A 20,361-nucleotide genomic window follows, 5' to 3' on the forward strand; every position below is an offset into this window, starting at 1 on the left:
TCAGGCTGATTCACTGCTTGCCTGGGGATTTGGGGGGTTGGGTGGGGAAGCGGCAGCAGCCCCCTCCGTACGTCTCACGCGCGCATACACGCGAGGGCGGGGCTCCAGAGGGTCCCTCTACCTGCTGGGGTTGGGACTTGGGATGCGATAGATGGGTTTCAGTAGTAAGAGAGTGGGGAATGCACACCACTTGATCTGTGGAGAACAAGTTTGAGGTTTCTGTCTATGGTCTACCTGTGGCTATTTACATTTAAATTAACTGAAATTGAATACAATTAAAACTTCTGTTCCTCAGTCTTACTAGCCACGTTTCAGTGCTCCATAGACACATGTGGCTAGTGGCTACTCTACTGCACAGTGCGGATAGAAAATATTTCCATCCATACAGAAAGTTCTATCCCATAGTGCTGGTCTACACAGCCTTCACACTCACAAAGTCACACAAACAGACCAGCCCTCCCCCACCCCCGTAAACTCAGACCCCACCCTCGTATGCAGCACACAACACACGTTTAATTCCACATACTCACTCAACGTGAGACACCCACCCACCAACACAGCCACACAACACTCTCAGTGTATGTAGACACTTCCGGTGTATGCCACTGTCCATACCAAGGCAAATGTAAATATAAACATGTAAACACAGGCATCCTCACATTGATTTGCATACAACTGTTCATATGATAAAAATACAAATTAGGGCAAAATGCATTTGGAAATATGCTGGAAGAGATACAAATTCAAGCCATGTGGTTCCCACAATAAATCTCAGCACATGTTTGCAAACTCAAGTAGGGGAGAAGGGAACCCACATTGTTGAGGTCCCGCCGGCGTGCCAGGCATGGAGTTAGCCATTTCAATGCATTAATTCATTTAATCTCACAGCAACCCTGTGAGGAAGATGTATTATTCCATTTTCATAGATGAGACAACTAAGGTTCAGAGAGGTAAATTAAGTTACTCAAGATCACACAGCCAGTTAGCAGCAGGGTCAAATATGAACCAAGATTTGTCTGGGGCTGGCCTGGTGGTTTAGCGGTTAAGTGCGCGCATTCCACTGCTGGCGGCCCGGGTTCGGATCCCAGGCGCGCACTGACGCATTCTTCGGCCATGCTGAGGCTGCGTCCCACATACAGCAACTAGAAGGATGTGCAACTATGACATACAACTATCTACTGGGCTTTGGGGGAAAAAAGGAGGAGGATTGGCAATAGATGTTAGCTCAGAGCTGGTCTTCCTCAGCAAAAAGAGGAGGATTAGCATGGATGTTAGCTCAGGGCTGATCTTCCTCACGCTCAGGGCTGATCTTCCTCACACACAGAAAAAAAATTAAAAATTAAGATTTGTCTAACTCCACAACCAATGCAGCACGCTATCTCCAAACACACACACACACACACACACACACAGACTCCATGTGTGCTCTCCTTTGTGCCTAAGAAGATGAGGCTCCTTATCTAGCCACTGCAAGTATTTGCTGCGGAAGTGAGCATGGAGCTGCCCAGACTCATTCCCACTCCCTCCTGACAAATGGCATTAAGTTATTCAACAAATGCTTGCTGAGTGTCTCCCATGTGGCAGGTTCTGCGCCAAGTGCTGGTTCACAAAAGTGAAAAGCCACAGCCATTGCCCTGAGGGACTTCGAAGTCCAGCTGGGAGGTATGAGGGAAACTTGAAGACAATACAGGGCAAAGAAGAGACCCAGGCTATAACAGAGGTAGTCCCAAAGTGCAGGGAACCAAGGAGAAGGACACCTTGGTCTGCCTGGGGCAGTTAAGGAAGGCTTCTTAGAGGTGGCAGCATGTGACCTGGGGCATGAAGAATGAGTGGGGTGGAGAGGGATTGGTACTGACTGGAGGTTGGTTGAGAGATGAGATAGGGCAGGGAAGCAGATGCCAGGGCATTGCAGGCCCTAGGGATATTGTATGTCATGCTCTAGTGACCGGGAGGGATTGAAGAATTTTTACAGTGGAAAAATAGTATCCAATTTGCATGTTAGAAAGATGGACAGAAGGAAGGAAAGCTTGAACCAGGGAGGCCATGCAGGAGGCTACTGCAAAGTCCAGGCAGGAGATGATAAGGCCTGATGTAGAGTGTAAGGCATCTGGACAAGTTGAAGGATGGAGGGGAATGAGGGGTTAGGGTGTATCCTGGTCCCGAGAAAGAGCAAGGCAAGAGGCTTCTGACCCATGAAAATGTGATGAAAGTCATGGATTCTCTCTCAGAACAAGGCACACGTGCATAGGCACATGATGTTTTGCACATAATTACAGGGGACTTATATTCCCTGAAGCCCCAGGTTAAGAACACAGTTCCTTGGAATTCTAAGCAGCAGAACAACATAGTAGTTAAGCCTGTGGACGCTGGAGTCAGACTGCCTGCTTCATCATCCAGTTCCACCACCTATTAGCTATGTGAACTTGGGCAAGACATTGACCCTTTCCTCCCCTGTAAAGCAGAAGTCAAAGCTTGTTACAATGATTAAGTGAGTTGATACATGTGAAGTGCCCAGAACCTTGCCTGGAACCCAGAAAGTGCTCAGGAAGGACTGGCTGCTATTTTTATGGGTTAAATCAGAGTGCTTCTAAGACCTCCTTGTTACACTCACTCTCCTTTGTACCCACTTCACAGCTGGGGTTCTGGCGTCTTCTGGTATGGGTCCTCCAGCCCAAGTCCCAGCACCCACTTCTCCCTTTCCCTAAACGCACTCCTTCCTTTTTGGTCTAAGTCTCCATTATCCTCGAGCCTGGTTATTAGAGTTAAGCCCACTAACCCCTCTTCTAAGAGGAAAAATAAGAGGACCTAGGCCCCATCACTGTGGAGACCCGGTCTTTGCCTTTTCCTTCAGATGACAGTGTTAGGAAAGAGAAGACATTTGATTTGGGGGAGAACCCTTCAGGATGGGCGTCCTTCCCAACTCTAAAATCACAGACAGCCTCTTTACTGTGTCCTGACAGCCGCTCTCTAAAATGTCCCAGGTCGACGTTTTCCATTTGCTCCAGCCACTGTCTCCACCCCCATCCAGGTTCTAACAGGAGGTGGGGGCAGGAGATGCCAAGTTCATTTAACTTAGAAAGGTGATGGAGGAGAAAGCACAGGATTTCCACCCAGAAGGTCCACCACTGAGTGACTCTGTGACCCTGAGGGAGTCCCTTCCCCCCCTGAGCCTCAGTTTCCTAATTTGTAAAGTAATACCTGCCTCTCACTCTTCACGGGATCTTTGTGAAGACAAAATGAGTTAGTAGTTAAAATTGGAAGCTGCAAACTACAGTGTGGATAGGAGCTGTTATGATTCCTCTTGACCTTTTGCGGTCTGTGATCTTCCTTCTACTGGAGCTGACAGAGCCCAGAGCCACAGGGAGCCCTGTAACTGGGTCTCCAGGACTATCCACATCTGGGCAGGATGAGCTGCACCTGGGATTCCTGTGGGGAGAGGAGGCCTGTAAATAGGAGGGTTGGGGTTTTGTCCCCCAGCTCAGAAGCACAGAGGCCTTGAGGGAATTCCTAACTTGGATGAGAGTTAAGCATCCAGGTTCCCTTTCCCATCTCTATTCTGGCCTCCATTCTGACATATGACAGGTTAACTGGTCCACATAAAGCTGTGATGGAAGCCATAGGCTGCCCAGAGGTCAGGCCAGACCAGGCCACCCTGGGGAAGATCTAGGGTTGGTCCAGATCAGATCATTAAGAACTCAAGTCAGCTACCTTCCTCCTGCCTTTCGAGTCCTTAAAACTATGCAACTCTAGCTGTCACTCCAGCTAGCTCTCGCTTGACAAGCAAAAAGGGAAACTGAGGTCAGACTGAGGGTCAGTAACCACAGTAGGCTTTAGTGATGAAAATTGGGCCCCTGCCTATCTCTGCACAACTCTCCTGGACTCTATCTTTTGATCTGTATCTCCCTAACTTGTTCGTGAACTTGAGGGCACAAGGAGTCTTTTTCATTTCTCTATCCCGATACAGAGTAGTCATTGTGTCATTCAATAACTCTATTGAGCATTGTGCTAAGTGCTGGGGATACAAAGTTAAACAAGCCAGACAAGGCCCCTGCCCTCATGGAGCTCATATTTGAGTGAGGACGACACATAATTAAGATGTAAACCATGACAATTATAAATTATGAAAAATGCTGAGAAGGAAATAGAGTGTTGTGATAGAGGAGGGATGTTGATAAATATGTGCTGTAAGAATAGATGGGGGGGGGGGGGGCGCGGCCCCGTGGCTTAGCGGTTAAGTGCTCGCGCTCTGCTGCTGGCGGCCGGGGTTCAGATCCTGGGGGCGCACCAACGCACTGCTTCTCCAGCCATGCTGAGGCCGTGTCCCATGTACAGCAACTAGAAGGATGTGCAGCTATGACATACAACTGTCTACTGGGGCTTTGGGGGAAAAAAATAAAAAAAATAAATAAAAAAGAATAGATGGATGGATAGATGAACAGACAGACAACAGGGTGGATTCTGGTGTGAACGAGAGTCACGATCTAGTACTCAGTCCCTAGCGTGCTTAACGGAAGAAAGCAGGGTGGGAGGGATTGGGCATAACTGGCCCAACATTCCCAGCCTTGCTCTAACCTGAACGCGTGTTAAACCAGCCGACTGGGCCCGAGGGGCCGCTGGGGGGCGACCGAGAGCTCATCCTGTTCCCTTTAAGGCCGGGGCGGAAGACTGGAGGACGGAGGGTCTTTGTGTCGGCGGGATAGAAATAGGCCCGCCCCTTTAAGAGGGCGGAGACGCTGGAGTGGCGGCGGCTTCGAATGCGGTCTAGGGCGGCGGCCTCCACCTTCCCGGCGACCCTCCCGCGGCCCCTGCCTGGGTCGCAGAGACCTCTGCGACTTTGCCCCAGAGATACCGTCGCCCGGACTCTGACCCTCCCCCCGGCCAAGTCCGAGGCCCCGGCGACCCCTGGAGTGGGGGCGTGCCGGGCCGGCCCACGCCCGCCGTCGCCATGGTAATGCCGCGCTCGGGCCTCCGGGCCGCCTGGTCCCCCGGCCGCGGGAACTGCTCTCCGGGTTCCAGCCCCTCACGTGCGAGCTGCAGGGCCCGGGCCGTGTTAGGGTTAGGTTTTGGTGAGAGCTCGCTGGGGTCGGGAGACCTGGGCTCTAGTTACTGAACGCCCCGGAGACCCTGGGAAGGCTCTCTCCTCTCACTTTCCTCTGGGCCTCAGTTTCCCTCCTGTTGCCTTCCATCCCTTCTTGGCGAACTCCTGTTCATCCTTCCCCGTGCGCCTAACGTCATGCCTCCTGAACCCGACCCCCTCTCCCCAACCCGTCCACTCTGATCCGGGGACACTTGGGGGTAGGTATCCCTAACTGTATCTCTTGCTGCTTTGGCATCTGGGGTTAGGCACAGCCCCTGGCTCTGCGTTTGACACATCTAAGAGCTGGCCACAGCAGCCCTGCTGCCTAGAAAGAAGGAATTGTGGACTGGGGCATCCCACCCTCCCGGACCCTAGCCTTTGGGCGTTGGATTAGACAGAAGGAAACTGCTGGCTTGGCTTTCAGAAACAAGGCCACTGTGCTGGGGCATGCTTGGATTTGTGGTAGTGTCTCATATGTTTGACAAAGCTTCCTCAGGCCAAACCTTTGGGATGTTGCAAAATCCTTAGGCCCATGTGCACACTGCTGAGTCTAAAGAATGACCTATGCTCCCTTTGGCAGCCTTCCGTTTGCCTTCTCCCCCCTCTTCCAAGATTAATGCTGATGGACCTGAGAGGATTATTTTACAAGAAAGGATTCTAAATCATCTAAGTCTTTAAGTAAATCTCATCTCTTCTCTCCTCATCCCTTATTCCTCCCCAACACTAGCAAAAAACTGTACACCTGATGGTTTTGTTAGAATTGGGAAAAAACACAGTGAGGACAGAATGTACTTGCAAACGGTATTTCTCCTCCAGCCTCAATTGCTTTGTTTTCCTTTCAGGCATGCAGTTTGCAGAAGCTGTTTGCTGTGGAAGAGGAGTTTGAAGACGAGGTAAGGAAGTGTTGGTGATTAGAGATGGCAGCGGAGGTCTTAAGCCATAAACACCCAGGCCCAGAACATTTTATAGCAGTCTTCCCCAGTCTCCTTCCTTTTACTTGACACATATGTCTTTTTTGCCTGTGAGAGGCTGAGAAATGATGAAAACGTAAACAACCTACTTAACTTTCTTAGAAACAAATAAAAAACCAGAGAGATGAGCTACCTAATTGTCGTACCTTAAATTATAAGGGCTTTGCCTGGAAGCTGTGTCATGTGGATGATTTGATTCACCCTTATAATGACATACTTGAGGTGGGAAGAAAGTTTATGGAGAGCCAAAGACAGCACAGTTACTGAACAGCAGGAGTCCTGGGGTCACCAACTGGGTATATGAGCCAGAGCAAATTACTTTGTCCTTTGGCCTTGCATTTTCTCTTCTGCAATATGAGGGGCGTTATTCTTCCTCAAATGCTCTTCCCTTCCCTCTCTCTCCTCAGAAGATAAGGGATTAGACTAGATCTGAAGCTGGCATGTTAGAATCACCCCTTTCGAGGCGCTACGACATACCCATTAAATCAGAATTTCTGGGGATGGGCCCAAGCAGGAGTATTTCTAATCTCTGGGTGCAGCCAGAGACCACTGAACTGCTGATCTCCACAGCTCCCTTACTGCTCAGATCCAATGGATATAGTTTCATCTGGGAGGCCCGAAATTGCTACCTCAAATCTTTTTCAGAAAGAGGCAGGATTTGGGGCTGGCCCGGTGGCACAGTGGTTAAGTTCACATGCTCCGCTTTGGTGGCCCGGGGTTCGCACGTTCGAATCCCGGTGCAGACCTCTGCACCGCTCATCAAGCCATGCTGTGGTGGTGTCCCACATATGAAATAGAGGAGAATGGCACAGATGTTAGCTCAGGGCTAATCTTCCTCAGCAAAAAGAGGGGGATTGGCAACAGATGTTAGCTCGGGGCCAATCTTCCTCACCAAAAAAAAAAGGAAAAAAAAAAAAGACAGTATTTACGTGAATAAAGACCAAAAAGGTAAATTAACCTGCTTAAGAATACAGCACTGACAGCGAGAATGAGGTCTTGGGCTCCTGACTCCAGTCTAACATACATGGAAACTACTAAACTACGTTTATAGAATAGAGTTGCTCTGTTTTATCAATGACAAGCCATTCAAACCTACTTTTTTCTCCTAGTGCTTTGCTTTAAGAATCATGTTTAGAATTCATCCAGGGGCCTGCCTGATGGCACTGGTTAAGTGCGCATGCTCCACTTCAGCAGCCCTGGGGTTCGCAGGTTCAGATCCTGGGTGCGCACCAATGCACCGCTTGTCGAGCCATGCTGTGGCGGCATCCCATATAAAGTAAAGGAAGATGGGCACAGATGTTAGCCCAGGGCCAATCTTCCTCAGCAAAAAGAGGAGGATTGGCATCGGATGTTAGCTCAGGGCCGATCTTCCTCACAAAAAAAAAAAAAAAAGAATTTGTCCAGATGCCTAATTTGCCCCTAGGGTGGTTGTGAAAGCTGCACCTGGGACCCTGCTGGCAGCCTCAGCCCCACACTCCCTTTCCTTTGAGGCTTTTGGAACCTGAGGTTTGACGGGAAACATAGACCTTCCTCAGACCTCTTAAAAATCGGTCTCTGGCTATCTTGTTCATTGAGGGCCTAAGACATAGTGACAAGGGCACATATGGGTTAGTCCTGGTTCTGTGAAGTTATTTAACCTCTCTGAGTCTCAGTGTCTGCATCCATAAAACAGGAATAATAATAGTACCTATTCATAGGGCCATTGTGAGAATTCATTGAGAGAATTCTGGTAAAATGTTTACATGGTACCTGGTACCCAGTGAGGTTTCAAATGTTAGATGTTTTTGTTATCACTTGGGGACTTGAGTTTTGTTTTTACAGATAATTCAAAATTGCCAGCTTTATGGGCTGGCCCCGTGGCTTAGCGGTTAAGTGCGCGCGCTCTGCTGCTTGCGGCCCGGGTTCGGATCCCGGCGCGCACTGATGCACTGCTTCTTCCGCCATGCTGAGGCCGCGTCCCATGTACAGCAACTAGAAGGATGTGCAGCTATGACATACAACTATCTACTGGGGCTTTGGGGGGAGGGGGAATAAATAAATAAATAAATAAAATTCAAAAAAAAAATTTGCCAGCTTTGTCAAGGAAATATGTCCTTGTCTTTCAGCTTTGGAGATGTGTAATTACAGCCTGAAAAAGTGATTGTTAAAGTGACCCTCTTGGGTTTTACCAGGTGCTGGTAGGACTGCTAGGCTGGTGATGGAATTAAGAGTGAAGGACTCTGAGAACTCAAGTTTCTGTTCCATGACCAGTCCCTTTCTCCCTTCCCAAGGCAGATGACATCATGTCTGAGAGTGAGCTCTTCAGGAAAAAAGGGATCCATCCACCCCCAGGGTCATCAGGATTTTATTGCTGCTGTAATTCTGATATTATTATTATTATTGCTAAGTCCTAAGGTAGTCCTACTGGAGTACGCTGCTCTCCTGATAATACGCAAAGCAGGAAAAAACCTTTCCTAGCCCAGACACTCCAATGCAGCAGCAGGTGGTGGGGGTGGAGGGGACCTTCCTGTCAGTTAAATCAGCAGTTCTGACTCAAAAACACCCTCGGAACAGGTCTGTTGCTCTTGAAGGTGTCAATCTCACCTTGCTTCCCAACTGGAATCCATACTTAATTTAACTTGCCTGAAAAGCTATATTTAACTTCTGCCTATTTTGCTGGATCCAGGTCCTCTCTGGCTTACTGAAGGCTGTGTGTGTGTGTATGTGTGTGGTGGGGGTGAGGACAGGCAGCACGACCAGCTGGATAGATCACTGTTGCACAGGCTGGACACCAGAAAGCATTTCCTTGAGATGGGTGTGTGACCTTGGGTGATTTCTTTGACTCCTTGGTGCCCTGGTACATTTGCTTCTCCTGCTGCTCCTCAGCTGCCCACCCCAGACATCCCTCTAACCAAAGACTGAAGAAAGAGAGAAGCTACCTGAAGACTTACCTTAGAATGTTTCTGGTAGAAGCCTGGTGGTGGGCTCATGGGCAAGGTCAAAGGTGGTGAGAGACTCCGCCATTACCCTTCACACCTTGGTTTCTTGCTTGTATGTATCTGCACATACATACACACCACATACCTGAAACAGTAAAAGCAGAATGTTTCTTGATTTCCAGATGCCAAGACCCACTGTCTCTGCTTGTTTGTAGGACTTCTTGTCCGCCGTGGAGGATGCAGAGAACCAGTTTGCTGGCTCACGGCCTGTGAATGCTGGGTGCCTGAGACCTGTCTCTTCCAGGCCACAGGAGACTGTGCAGGCACAGTCTTCCGGGCAGCTGCCAGCATGTTCCACTGCTCCTTCAGAGGCTTTGGGCCTGCCAGCCCTGGGACTCCGCCTTCCTACCTCCAGCATGCCTAAGGCCTCCGGGGGTGCACCTTCCACAGCAACAGCCCCCCTAAGGCCTGTCTCGACTTCCAGCAGCTGGACTGGCAATCAGAGAAAAGTGACACTGACAGAAGTGCTCAAAGAGCCAGCAAGACCCCAGTTCTCAGTCTCTCACCCCCTGCTCACCTTTGAGAGCCAACAGCAGGTGATTGGTGGCTTCGAGGGGTCTGAACAAGATGAATTTGATAAGGTCCTGGCAAGCGTGGAGCTGGAGGGGCCTGGCATGGAACTGGAACTTGGAGTCAGCAGTGAGGCCACAGGAATCCTGCCCACTTGGCAGCAGGAGGACTCAGTATTAGCTAAAAAGGCCCGGGTAGCTGATGTGAGCAGATCTTGCCGAAAGGGGTCCCTGCCTGCCACCCACATAACTGGTGTCATGTCAGCCTGGAATGAGCCTCCAGATCTTGGTGTCCACTGTAGGACTCCACAGCCCCGCTTGAGACCTGGTGCTGCGGGTAACCTTTCTATGCCAACTGCCTCAACAGTGCCTGCTCAGCAACCCCCCTGGGAAGTCTGTCCCCAAAGTCCCCTTCTTCGAGCACCCCAGCCTCTCCAAGCTGCTGGCGGGCCTGTTCAGAGCAGCCCTCAAAATCATTTCCCCAGTCAGCCATTCCAGTCTCCAAGTGCCTGCTTAAGTGGCAAATCTCGTTTTCCCGGACTACGAACTCCCAACTCAAGCGGTTCTACTCCCTCAAGGACTATCTCTGGATTATTTTCTCAGGGGCCCATACGACCCCGAGCTCCAGTGTCTTCTGTCAAGTCTCCTTTCGGCACCCCAAAGAGTCCCCGTTCCTCCCTGGTTCCCCAGGCAGCTCTGCAGACGCCCATCGTTACCAACCACCTGGTGCAGCTGGTCACTGCTGCCAACCGGACACCCCAGCAGCCCACCCGCACCTCTACCTGCACCAAAACACGCCGCTTCCCTGGCCCAGCAGGCATCCTACCTCACCAGGTGAGTGACAGCTTCTCTCTACAGAAGCCGGAGCTATCGAGTGCGTTGGGGAGCAAGGGAGAGAAGCAGAGTTCCAGCACTGTCCAATCCCGGAATATCTTCACTCCTGGGGGGAGTGAGGGAAGGAAGTGCAGAGAGGGAAGGTTTTCAAAGCTGTGGAGGAAGTCAGAGGATGTGGGAAGGAAGAATTGAATGCTTGGAAAACCACTCATGAGAGAGGTGCTTAAGGCTCTGAGAACTTGACAATTTTCATTCATTTATTGAGCACCTACTATTTGCTGGCACTGGAGCAGGAAGATGCATTCACTTATTTTTTTTTTTTCTTTTCCCCTTTTTCTCCCCAAAGCCCCAGTAGATAGTTGTATGTCGTAGTTGCACATCCTTCTAGTTGCTGTATGTGGGACGCCGCCTCAGCATGGCAGGACAAGCGGTGCGTCGGTGCGCGCCCAGATCTGAACCTGGGCCGCCAGGAGTAGAGCGCGTGCACTTAACCGCTAAGCCACGGGGCCGGCCCCCTGCATTCACTTATATTTGCTAAGGACTTGTATGTTTTGGGCAATTTGCTTGGAACTGGGAATATAGAGATTAAAATAGAAATAGTTCCTGTCCTAAGGAGCATGCAGTGTAGTAGAAGATGCAGATGTAAACAAGAGATTATACATAAAATGCACAGTGTGAGTAGAGGTCATTCCTTGGGTGCTGAGGAGACACTGGGCTCCTTGAACTTGCTGAGTGGGGTTTGATGGATGAATAGGAGGTTAACTGGTGTGTGTTGGAAGGCTGTGCTCTGGAGGACATTCCAACAGTGAGAAGACAGGGAAAAGCATGTGCAAAGGCACAGAGGCATGAGTGCTCTTGGATGTGGCTGGTGGGTGGGGTCAACGTGGGGAGGCTGGGGCTGTGCTGAGAGTTTGGATTTCAGCAGTGGTAGAGAGACAGGATCCATCAGCCTAGTCTTAGATCAGATCCCAGATAACTAGACTCTGAGGATATGGTCTGATTGTGATAGGTGCACCCCTCTCCTCACATTTTAAGGATGTTTAAAACAACTTCTACCTGTTACTTGCTCTTCCCTAGCACTTTAAGAGAAATCCGAGGAGGCCATCTACATTCCTCCTGGGCTGGATCTCTGGAGTGAAGGATTAGGTCCCTGAGAAGGGACTTGGGGGAAAGCTGCCCCTTTGCATATCACAAGCCTCTCTATTAGGGTCATTGCCCCCTTCAGGAAACCCTGGGTTTTGCTCCTGGGCCTGCTCCAGCTTCCTCACATTGCCAAAACGATCCCAAAGCGTCTTTTTTGAGCTGCCAACGAGGCTCCTGAGACTTTGTTAGGAGAGATGTAATATGTGTTAATTGTCCCTGATAGTTTCCTGAACTCATTATGTAACCCAGACAAGAAGCTGTACTTGTAAATAACAGCTGCTGAGCTTGCTTTCGCCTTCTCCTTCTCTCCCCCTCTAGCACAGTGGGAAAAATCTGGAGGAGATCATGGTCTCTACGGCCCAGACTCCAACTCATGGTGCTCTGGCTAAATTCCGGACAGAGGTAACTATTTCTGTGCAAATGTTGACTTCCCAGCATCATTGAAGAGGGAGAGACATCCCTGCATGTTTCAGGAGTTAAGAATCAGGAGTCGATGCTGCTAGGCCTGTTCCCGGGGGTCACACACCAAAGAGAATTTGGGGAAGGCAGTTTGGGGAGGTGGCATTTTACTGACATAAAGTAAAGCCTAGCCTGATGCCAACCAGGCGTTAACCGAGGCCATGGGTCCAGCCTTCTTTCCCATCTAAGAAAGAAAGGCCCAGCTACCTCCATCTTCCCCCAGGGAGGAGAGTGTAATACATATTAGGAAATTGTATCTCGGGAACCCTTCCTCTCAGGTTTCTGGGAATTGAGCTGGAAAGGAACTGCCTTCATCTTGCCTCCAGTGGGTTCCGTTTTGGTGGGTGAGACTCAGCCTCCCTCCTCCCTGGGATTCTGGTTGACTTGCTCTGCCCTCAGAACCACTTTTACTTTTAATTCTCTCTGGCACTTTTTCTCTTTGCTGCAGCTCTGCAGATCCACTAGTCCATTTCAGATCCAGAGCAGTAAATACTCACCTGGATTCAAAGCATATTCTACTATAAGAAGGTTAATAGTCAAAGCCAGAGGCATCCCAAATAAAATATGACTGTTTCAAAATGACTAAGGCTGGGGCCGGCCCCATGGCTTAGCGGTTAAGTGCGCGCGCTCCGCTGCTGGCGGCCAGGGTTCGGATCCTGGGCGCGCACCGACGCACCGCTTCTCCGGCCATGCTGAGGCCGTGTCCCACATACAGCAACTAGAAGGATGTGCAGCTATGACATACAACTATCTGCTGGGGCTTTGAAGGGAAAAAAATAAATAAATAAAAATTAAAAAAAAAAAAAAATGACTAAGGCTGGGCCGGCCCCATGGCTTAGCGGTTAAGTGCGTGAGCTCCGCTGCTGGCATCCCGGGTTCGGATCCCTGGCCCGCACCGATGCACCGCTTCTCCGGCCATGCTGGGGCCGTGTCCCACATGCAGCAGCTAGAAGGATGTGCGGCTATGACATACAACTATCTGCTGGGGCTTTGGGGGAAAAATAAATTAATTAATTAATTAAAAATTAAAAAAAAAAAAATGACTAAGGCACTCTGGAAGCCTATAAATGTATGTGAGGGCTCCCTAGCCCTAAGACTTTTCAAGTCTGTTACAAGAGACAAGCATGGATAGCCTTTTGCTTCAATGTAAAGTCAGGACCTGATTTAAAATAAAATAAAATAAAGAGCACCTTTGCTATTGCTGCTAAGTGAAAGATGTGATATGTAACAAGATTTCACGTACCATTTTCTTTTTCTTGTTTTTTTTTTTTGTGAGGAAGATCAGCCCTGAGCTAACATCCATGCCAATCCTCCTCTTTTTTTGCTGAGGAAGACTGGCACCGAGCTAACAGCTGTGCCGATCTTCCTCTACTTTATGTGGGATGCCTCCACAGCATGGCCTGACAAGCGGTGCATCGATGCGCACCCGGGATCTGAACCCAGGCCGCCATCAGCGGAGCGCACACACTTAACCGCTACGCCACAGGGCCGGCCCCAACTTACCATTTTCTGAGCTTGGAGACAAATGAAAGGAAAGACTGTGGCCACTACACTACAGGGAATTCGCCCTTCCTCTTCACCCCACCCGCATCCTGTTTCAGTCAAGGTCTAGGGCAAGGTGGACCCATTAATGCAGGTTCCCCCTCTGCTCTGTGGTGCCAGATCGTTACTAGTTCCCAGGCATCAGTGGAGGAGGATTTTGGGCAAGGGCCCTGGCTGACCATGAAATCTGCTCTGGGCCTGGATGAGAGAGACCCCACCTGCTTCCTCTGTACCTACAGCATCGTCATGGTGCTGCGGAAGGTAAGGGTCCTGGGTGCCAAGGCCCGAAGGGAAGACCACTTTTATTCCTTTCACCCTTTCACTGCTGCCCTACTCCACCTTCAGAAGGGGCTGTCTGTTTGCTCCCTCTGACCCCAGGCCCGTCTCTGAGCAGCAGCATGAAGTCCCTTTGGTAGTAGCTCCTATTCACCTACCTTTTCACTACCATCCACAGTATTGGGCAAAGGTAGAAAGTGAGTGTCAGTTATGGACGTGTCTCTACACATCTAGGCCCTGGATGGGTGGGGTAAGCACACTGCTACACTTAGAGTTCCCCAGAGGTCAAAGGTCATGTGCAAGCACATGTTAGTACATGTGCTTGCACATGTACTAACATATCCCTGCCTGTGGCCTGCCATGATGGAGCGCTACATAAAAACATACACAAAAGAAAGGAGGCAGTAGCAGAGAAATGAAGGACCTGCCAGCTTAGGGTCTGCCAGAAGGAGATGGGTTGAGCCCTTTAAACTGCCCCTTTGCCCTCCACAAAGGAAGATCATCACCACACCTGTACTCTGCCCTCCTCCCACCCCCTGGTGTGCCCTGGCACACTAGGAAACCTTACAGGTGGGACATGGTTGGCTCAGCAAATGCCTCTCCTTGTAACCAGGCAGCCCTGAAGCAGCTTCCCAGGAACAAGGTCCCCAACATGGCAGTGATGGTCAAGTCCCTGACTCGGAGCACAGTGGACGCCAGTGTGGTTTTCAAGGACCCTACGGGTGAGGAGTTAGGTCCTGGGAGTGTCTGATGAGTGGCCTCTGTTGAGGTCAGGAGGTGAGGAGAAGTCACCCTCCCATTTGCAGATGGGAAAATTGAGGCATTGTGCAGCCCACTTCCCAGCCAGGGCCCAAACCAGTTGCTGTGCTGTCCTTGACCCTGAGACTGATGAGCCATGTGGTGTTTGCAGGAGAGATACAGGGCACAGTGCACAGGTTGCTGCTTGAGACCCACCAGAATGAGCTGAAGCCTGGCTCGGTGCTGGTGCTAAAGCAGGTAGGGGGAGCTCCAGATGGAGACCTGCTCTCTACCCCTTCTGCCCTAGGGAAGGCCCCCGAGTTGTCTGGCTGCCTTCCCTCCCAGTACTCAGGTAAGGAGTGACTGGGCTGGTGCTAGACCCTGGCTTACTGGAGCTGAGTACAGGCCTGACTCCCAGTCTTTGGGGATGGATGGGGATGGAGGGTGTGGTAAGTGGTTCTACTCTGGCACCAGGGCTGGGGCAGGAGTGATTGTGTGACCCTGGTGCAGAGGCCACCAAGGGAGAGGCAGGTGGGGACCAGGTGGCCATCTGGCAGCACCTAGTGCTCTGTCAGGGCATTTACCTTCGCCTTCCTTGACTCCAGGTTGGAGTGTTTTCTCCTTCACTCCGAAATCACTACCTCAATGTGACGCCCAACAACCTGGTCCATATTTACAGCCCAGATTCTGGGGATGGGAACTTCTTCAAGCTATCGCAGCCCTTCCCCAAGGTAAGAGGAGCAGGATGGAATGGGGACTGGTAGAGCTGCTTTCTGCCTGGATCATCTGATGTCTTCTCCTCCTCCACCCTGGGGAGTAGAGGTGTGAAGGGGGCAATTGCCCTGAGATGAAGAGATGCCTTTGGGGACAGGGCCATCTCCTCCTGTCCCTGATCCAGCCGCCTGCCAGATGGCACAGTAACAGGACCTAGAGGAGCAGCTGGTTTCTTGGTGATCCCTGAGTGTCTGATGTCAGGTTTGAACGTCGGAGAGGATAGGAGTCACTTGAGAACTAACCAAGTTTAGGGTCTGCCAGGGGGTGGTGGCTCTCAGTAAGTGACTGAGGGTCAGATCTGCTACAGGTGGCAGTGCAGAGAACAGTGAGCTACAAATGGCCTGCAGGGGAGCCAGCACTTGCTCTGTGGCTTCCCTCCTGGCCTCTGCCTCTGCTAGGTGAGGGGGCACCCACACAGAACTGAGGTAGGGACACCCCGTTTGGGAACTGAAGGAGACTGGGGTTCCAGGCAGCTCTACTCCGGGGTGAGAGTGCAGAGTCCGACCTTGACTTGGCACACAGCATCCCCTCTGTGGCCACCCCCACCCTCCCTGGGATCCTGGGCTGTTGTCATGGCCTGGTCTGGGGCTCAGGAGACCTGGGCCATGTTTCTGCTTTGCTGGTAATTTGTAATGTGACCTTGGGCAAGTCCTGTTCCTTCCCCTGCTGTTGCTTCATCTATAAAATGAGTGGGTTAGACTTGATGACTTCTAGTCAAATTACACCTTTAGCTCTAAGTTGCTATTTCCATTTCCCTCATCTTTCCCCTTAACCTTCCACATTCTCTCAAAATCCCTCCACATCTAAAAAATCATCTCTATTTTTCTTTTAAATTTCAAGTCATCCATACTTATTGAAAAAAATTGAAATGCTACAGAATAAAGCAAAACGTAAAACACCCTTCCCCACTCCCATTCCCTAGGGATAACCATGGTTAGTGGTTTAATTACTAGTTTTCTTTTCTTTTGTGTGTGTGTGTGTGTGTGTGTGTGTGTGTGTGTGAGGAAGACTAGCCCTGAGCTAACATCCATTGCCAATCCTCTTCTTTTTTGCTAAGGAAGATTGGCCCTGGGCTAACATCTGTGCCCATCTTCCTCTGCTTTATATGGGACGCCGCCACAGCATGGCCTGACAAGTGGTGCATGAGTCTGTGCCTGGGATCCGAACCGGTGAACGCCGGGCTGCCAAAGTGGAGCACACAGACTTAACTGCTATGCCACCGGGCCGGCCCTTAATTACTAATTTTAATAACGTATCATATATTAGCTAGTTTGGAGGTTGTCAACAGCTAATTTTTAATCCCAGGCTAACTCCTCAATGTATTTCTGAATGGCCTCTTCACTCTCTGCTCCAGCTATATAGATTCCTTAAAACATCAGATACCAACAGAATTAGGAGAGAAAATCAGCCAAAAAAGTTTTGTTTTTGTTTTATTTTTTTAATTCTCTGCTGTTTGAGGTGTTTGGCGTTTTAGCTCCCTCCCCACAGCATGGGCCTGGGTGACTGGCCCCTGCCACACTCCTCAGTCCTATCTTTTCTGAGTCCCCATCTCTTTCTTTGAGGTTGTCTAGGTGGAGATGGTACTTTCCAGACAGATTTCAGGGCACAGGCATTGGTAACCAGATCCTCTGTCCCCAGGATCCAGGAAGCTTCCATGGCAGCCTCCAGCACGAGACTGTGAAGCCCGGGAAAGGCCTCAGAACAGCAGAGAACCCAGAGGCAGAGGCATCCCCTGAGGAAGAACTCCCAGAAGCTGGTAAGGCAGTCAGCCCACCCAGAAGCAAAAGAAGTTCTCCTTCTATTTCCTCTTGAATAGCTCAGCCAGGGCTGGCCCCGTGGCTTAGTGGTTAAGTGTGCGCGCTCCGCTCCTGGCGGCCCAGGTTCGGATCCCGGGCGCGCACCGACGCACCGCTTCTCCGGCCATGCTGAGGCCGCGTCCCACATACAGCAACTGGAAGGATGTGCAACTATGACATACAACTATTTACTGGGGCTTTGAGGAAAAAAAAAAGGAGGAGGATTGGCTAATAGATGTTAGCTCAGGGCCAGTCTTCCTCAGCAAAAAAAAAAGAGGAGGATTAGCATGGATGTTAGCTCAGGGCTGATCTTCCTCAAAAAAAAAAAAGCTCAGCCAGCTTCTTCTGGCTGCATCTTGTTCCTCCTGTGAATCTTTGGATTTTGTGGAATCTTATAGAAATCAGATGTGATGTCTTCTCTGGCAAGGCTGCAGGCCACAAACTAATTCACAGTGTGATGGGGCCACATAAAGCAAATAGAGTGTGATCCACAAGTCTCCCCCATTTCCAGGCCAAGTGCTGTTAGCCACAGGAGGAGATGGACTGGTACATCCTTGTGCCACACCTTGAGTCTTCTGTGGGCTGATGGCCAGACCACAGAGAGATTTCCCATCCTGACTAAGCTCAGAGGCCCTCCAGGCAGTGCTGAGGAGTCAAACATCCATGCGTTTAGGGCGGGGCCAGGATACAGACCTGAGGGGCCCAAATACAGACCCCTTAGGGGAAGGCCAACTTGTTCCTCAGGAGGCCGCATCACCAGGTGAAGCTGACACAGTCCAGGTCTGGTCCTTAGCTTTTTGCTTCCATAAATTCAACCCTGCCTGGCCCCAAATTTCATGGGATTATGGGTAGGTGTCTCCACATTAACCAAATTCGCGGTAAACCAACGGATAAACCACAAAGCCCATTTATTTATATCCTATGAAAAAGTATCTACCCCTTAGCTGGAATCTTCTCTGGAATCTTGTACTCTCTCCTTGTAAGTAAGCTTGATGACATGCCAAACCATCATCAGAAGGTTGCTGGTGGTCATGGAATAAGAGCGAGGAGAGTTGCCTGTAGAATATTGTGGTTGGTGTCACATCTCCACTGTAGGGACAGACCTCTCAAGCAGGCAGCTCTAGTGGTGGCTGGACAGGGCTTGGAGACACAAATACTGATTCTTACTCTGATTCCCAGTTTGCTAGGCCCACACTGACTGCACATTCCCCTCCATTTAACATAGTGTATCTCCAAACAGTCACAGTGTAGCTAGTGAGGGGCAGATGTCAGTCCTACTTCCCTGAGTACAGTGCTGGTCACTGTAATTAAAATTTCAATGCCCCCAAACTGACTTCTATCCTTCCAGCAGCAGTGTTTTTCGAGTGCCCTGTGCCAGACTGGGAGCTAGGCTCGGAGGTGTAGTTTCCAGTCTGATGTAATCCTGGGCTGCCTGATCCCATCCATTAAGCAGGAGTTTTCTGCTTGGAAGCCGTGGTTCCGGCGTCAAATGGAGCCTGAGTAGGCTCACCTTGGGCAAGTTGTTTGACCTCTTTAAGCCCTGTTCTCTCAGGTAAAGTGAGGATTGTAACAGGACTACCATGAGATACCCTATGAAGGGGTACTGTGGGACGTAAATGAAGTGATGAGTATGACGTGTGTGGCCCTGTGCCTGGCACAGAGCAAGCACTCAGTAAGTGTTAGCTGCTGCTGTTAATAATAGTAGCAACAGGGATTACTGAGGTCAGCTCTATTTCCAAGTTCTCAGACATAAGCACCCCGTCTGAGAACTGCAGTCAGGAATAGTTACTTTTGTTCCCTACACCCACAAAGGCACTTTGGGGAAGCGGGTGATGTCTCCCACTCTTCAGATAAGAAACCGGATTAATGAACTGTGTGATTCTGAACGCATCTAATGGCTTTTCTCAGCCTTGTTTCTCCCTCTGTCCAATGAGAGGGTTGCACTGGGGAACCTCTGAAGCCTTTCTGCTCAGGCACTGTGCCTCTGGATGGAAAGAGAGAAACCACTGAGACCCAGGGGGAGCCTCTCTCTCAGCAGAAGGGCCCAGGCATTTTGCCCCTGCCTTTTGTTGTGTGTGGGTATGTGGGGAGCAGAGGGAAGAAGGAAGTTAGGTCAGCTTCAGGCCCGTTAGCACAGGTACCACTGCCCAGGGGGAGCCACCTCCCCGACTGTGACGCCAGGTCCAGGCCCTTGTGAAGGGCAGGAGCTTTGGACCTGTGAGGCACGTGGAGCCCTAATGTTACCACTAAGTCTACCCACTGTCTCCATCCCCCTGCAGATGACCTGGATGGACTCCTGAGTGAGCTCCCTGAGGACTTCTTCTGTGGGACCAGCAGTTGGGACTGCTCCGAGGCAGGGCACCCACCATGAGCAGGCAGCCTCTCAGCACCCAAGCAAGGCTCTGGTTGTGTCTGACTGTGTCTGAGGGAGAGAGGAAGACCAGCACGATTGGAGCATAGGCAAAGCTCAGGGCTTCTGTGGTTGCTCCCACCCTGGACGCTTTCCCCGAGAACATTCCGTGGATTCTGCACTGCCTTCACTTTGGGTTTTCCTTTGGCTTACCAGAACTTGACCCAGGAATGCCCTTCAGCCCTGCTGTCCTCCAAGCCCTTGGGTGCATCCTCTCCTCCTGCCAACAGGGAAGGTGTGTCACGCTCCCACCTCAGTTTGACTTTAGAGGACACTGAGCCTAGTCCCTTTGCTCCCTCTTCCCTGGACAGTTGAGGAGCTGAAGGAGCCACACCACAGCAGTGGCGACCTGTCCCTCTGGACAGCAAAGGAACATACTTAGATTTCTCTCTGCTTTGTCTCCTGAGACCTGTAGCTGCTCAGCTCACCTGTGCCCCAGGCTGCCGGGTGCGGGGGCAGGGGTGTGGCTGTGGTGCCTTGTTCTGAAATAAAGCAGTTGCCTGCTTCCCCCACCTCCCTCTGCTTCCCACTCTCACTGCTCCTTGTCCTATCTGTCCTGCCCGTGGTGCTTTGGCCAGGGCAGAGCCAAGCTATTCGTTTGCTTTCTCTCTCTCTCTCTTTAGAAACTTTTTCTTTTAGACAGTTTTAGATTTACAGAATGATTGCAAAGATATTACAGGGAGTTCCCATATACCCCACCCCCAGTTTCCCCTGTTATTACCATCTTATATTAGTATGGTAGATTTGTCACAATTAAAGAACCAGTACTGATATATTATTATTAACTGAACTCCTTACTTTACTCGGATTTGCTCAGTTTTCCCCTGATGTCCTTTTTCTGTTCCAGGAGCCCA

General features: G+C 50.5%; 1 protein-coding gene across 5 annotated transcripts; it reads left to right on the forward strand.

The window, feature by feature from the left end:
- Positions 1-4,763: 4,763 nt before the first annotated feature.
- On the forward strand, positions 4,764-20,019 carry HROB (homologous recombination factor with OB-fold). Of its 5 annotated transcripts, XM_058561145.1 has the most exons (10): positions 4,764-4,948; positions 5,920-5,970; positions 9,182-10,369; positions 11,831-11,914; positions 13,634-13,774; positions 14,403-14,511; positions 14,700-14,785; positions 15,133-15,258; positions 16,940-17,057; positions 19,377-20,019. In XM_058561145.1, the coding sequence occupies exons 1-10, from the start codon at positions 4,946-4,948 to the stop codon at positions 19,466-19,468; spliced, it is 1,998 nt and encodes a 665-aa protein (XP_058417128.1). In that variant the 5' UTR covers positions 4,764-4,945; the 3' UTR covers positions 19,469-20,019. The 5 variants fall into 5 exon arrangements, with proteins under 5 accessions (XP_058417128.1, XP_058417129.1, XP_058417130.1 ...); XM_058561146.1 differs by lacking the exon at positions 13,634-13,774; XM_058561147.1 differs by lacking the exon at positions 16,940-17,057 and having other exon boundaries at positions 19,377-19,470.
- The last annotated feature ends 342 nt before the right edge of the window (positions 20,020-20,361 follow it).

The sequence above is a fragment of the Diceros bicornis genome, chromosome 18, assembly GCF_020826845.1.
Source record: "Diceros bicornis minor isolate mBicDic1 chromosome 18, mDicBic1.mat.cur, whole genome shotgun sequence".
In the NCBI taxonomy this organism is placed as follows: domain Eukaryota; kingdom Metazoa; phylum Chordata; class Mammalia; order Perissodactyla; family Rhinocerotidae; genus Diceros; species Diceros bicornis.

Coding starts and splice junctions, on each gene's coding strand:
- HROB (XM_058561145.1), top strand. Junction 15,259..16,939: donor TATCGCAGCCCTTCCCCAAG/GTAAGAGGAGCA, acceptor CTCTGTCCCCAG/GATCCAGGAAGCTTCCATGG. Junction 17,058..19,376: donor GGAAGAACTCCCAGAAGCTG/GTAAGGCAGTCA, acceptor ATCCCCCTGCAG/ATGACCTGGATGGACTCCTG.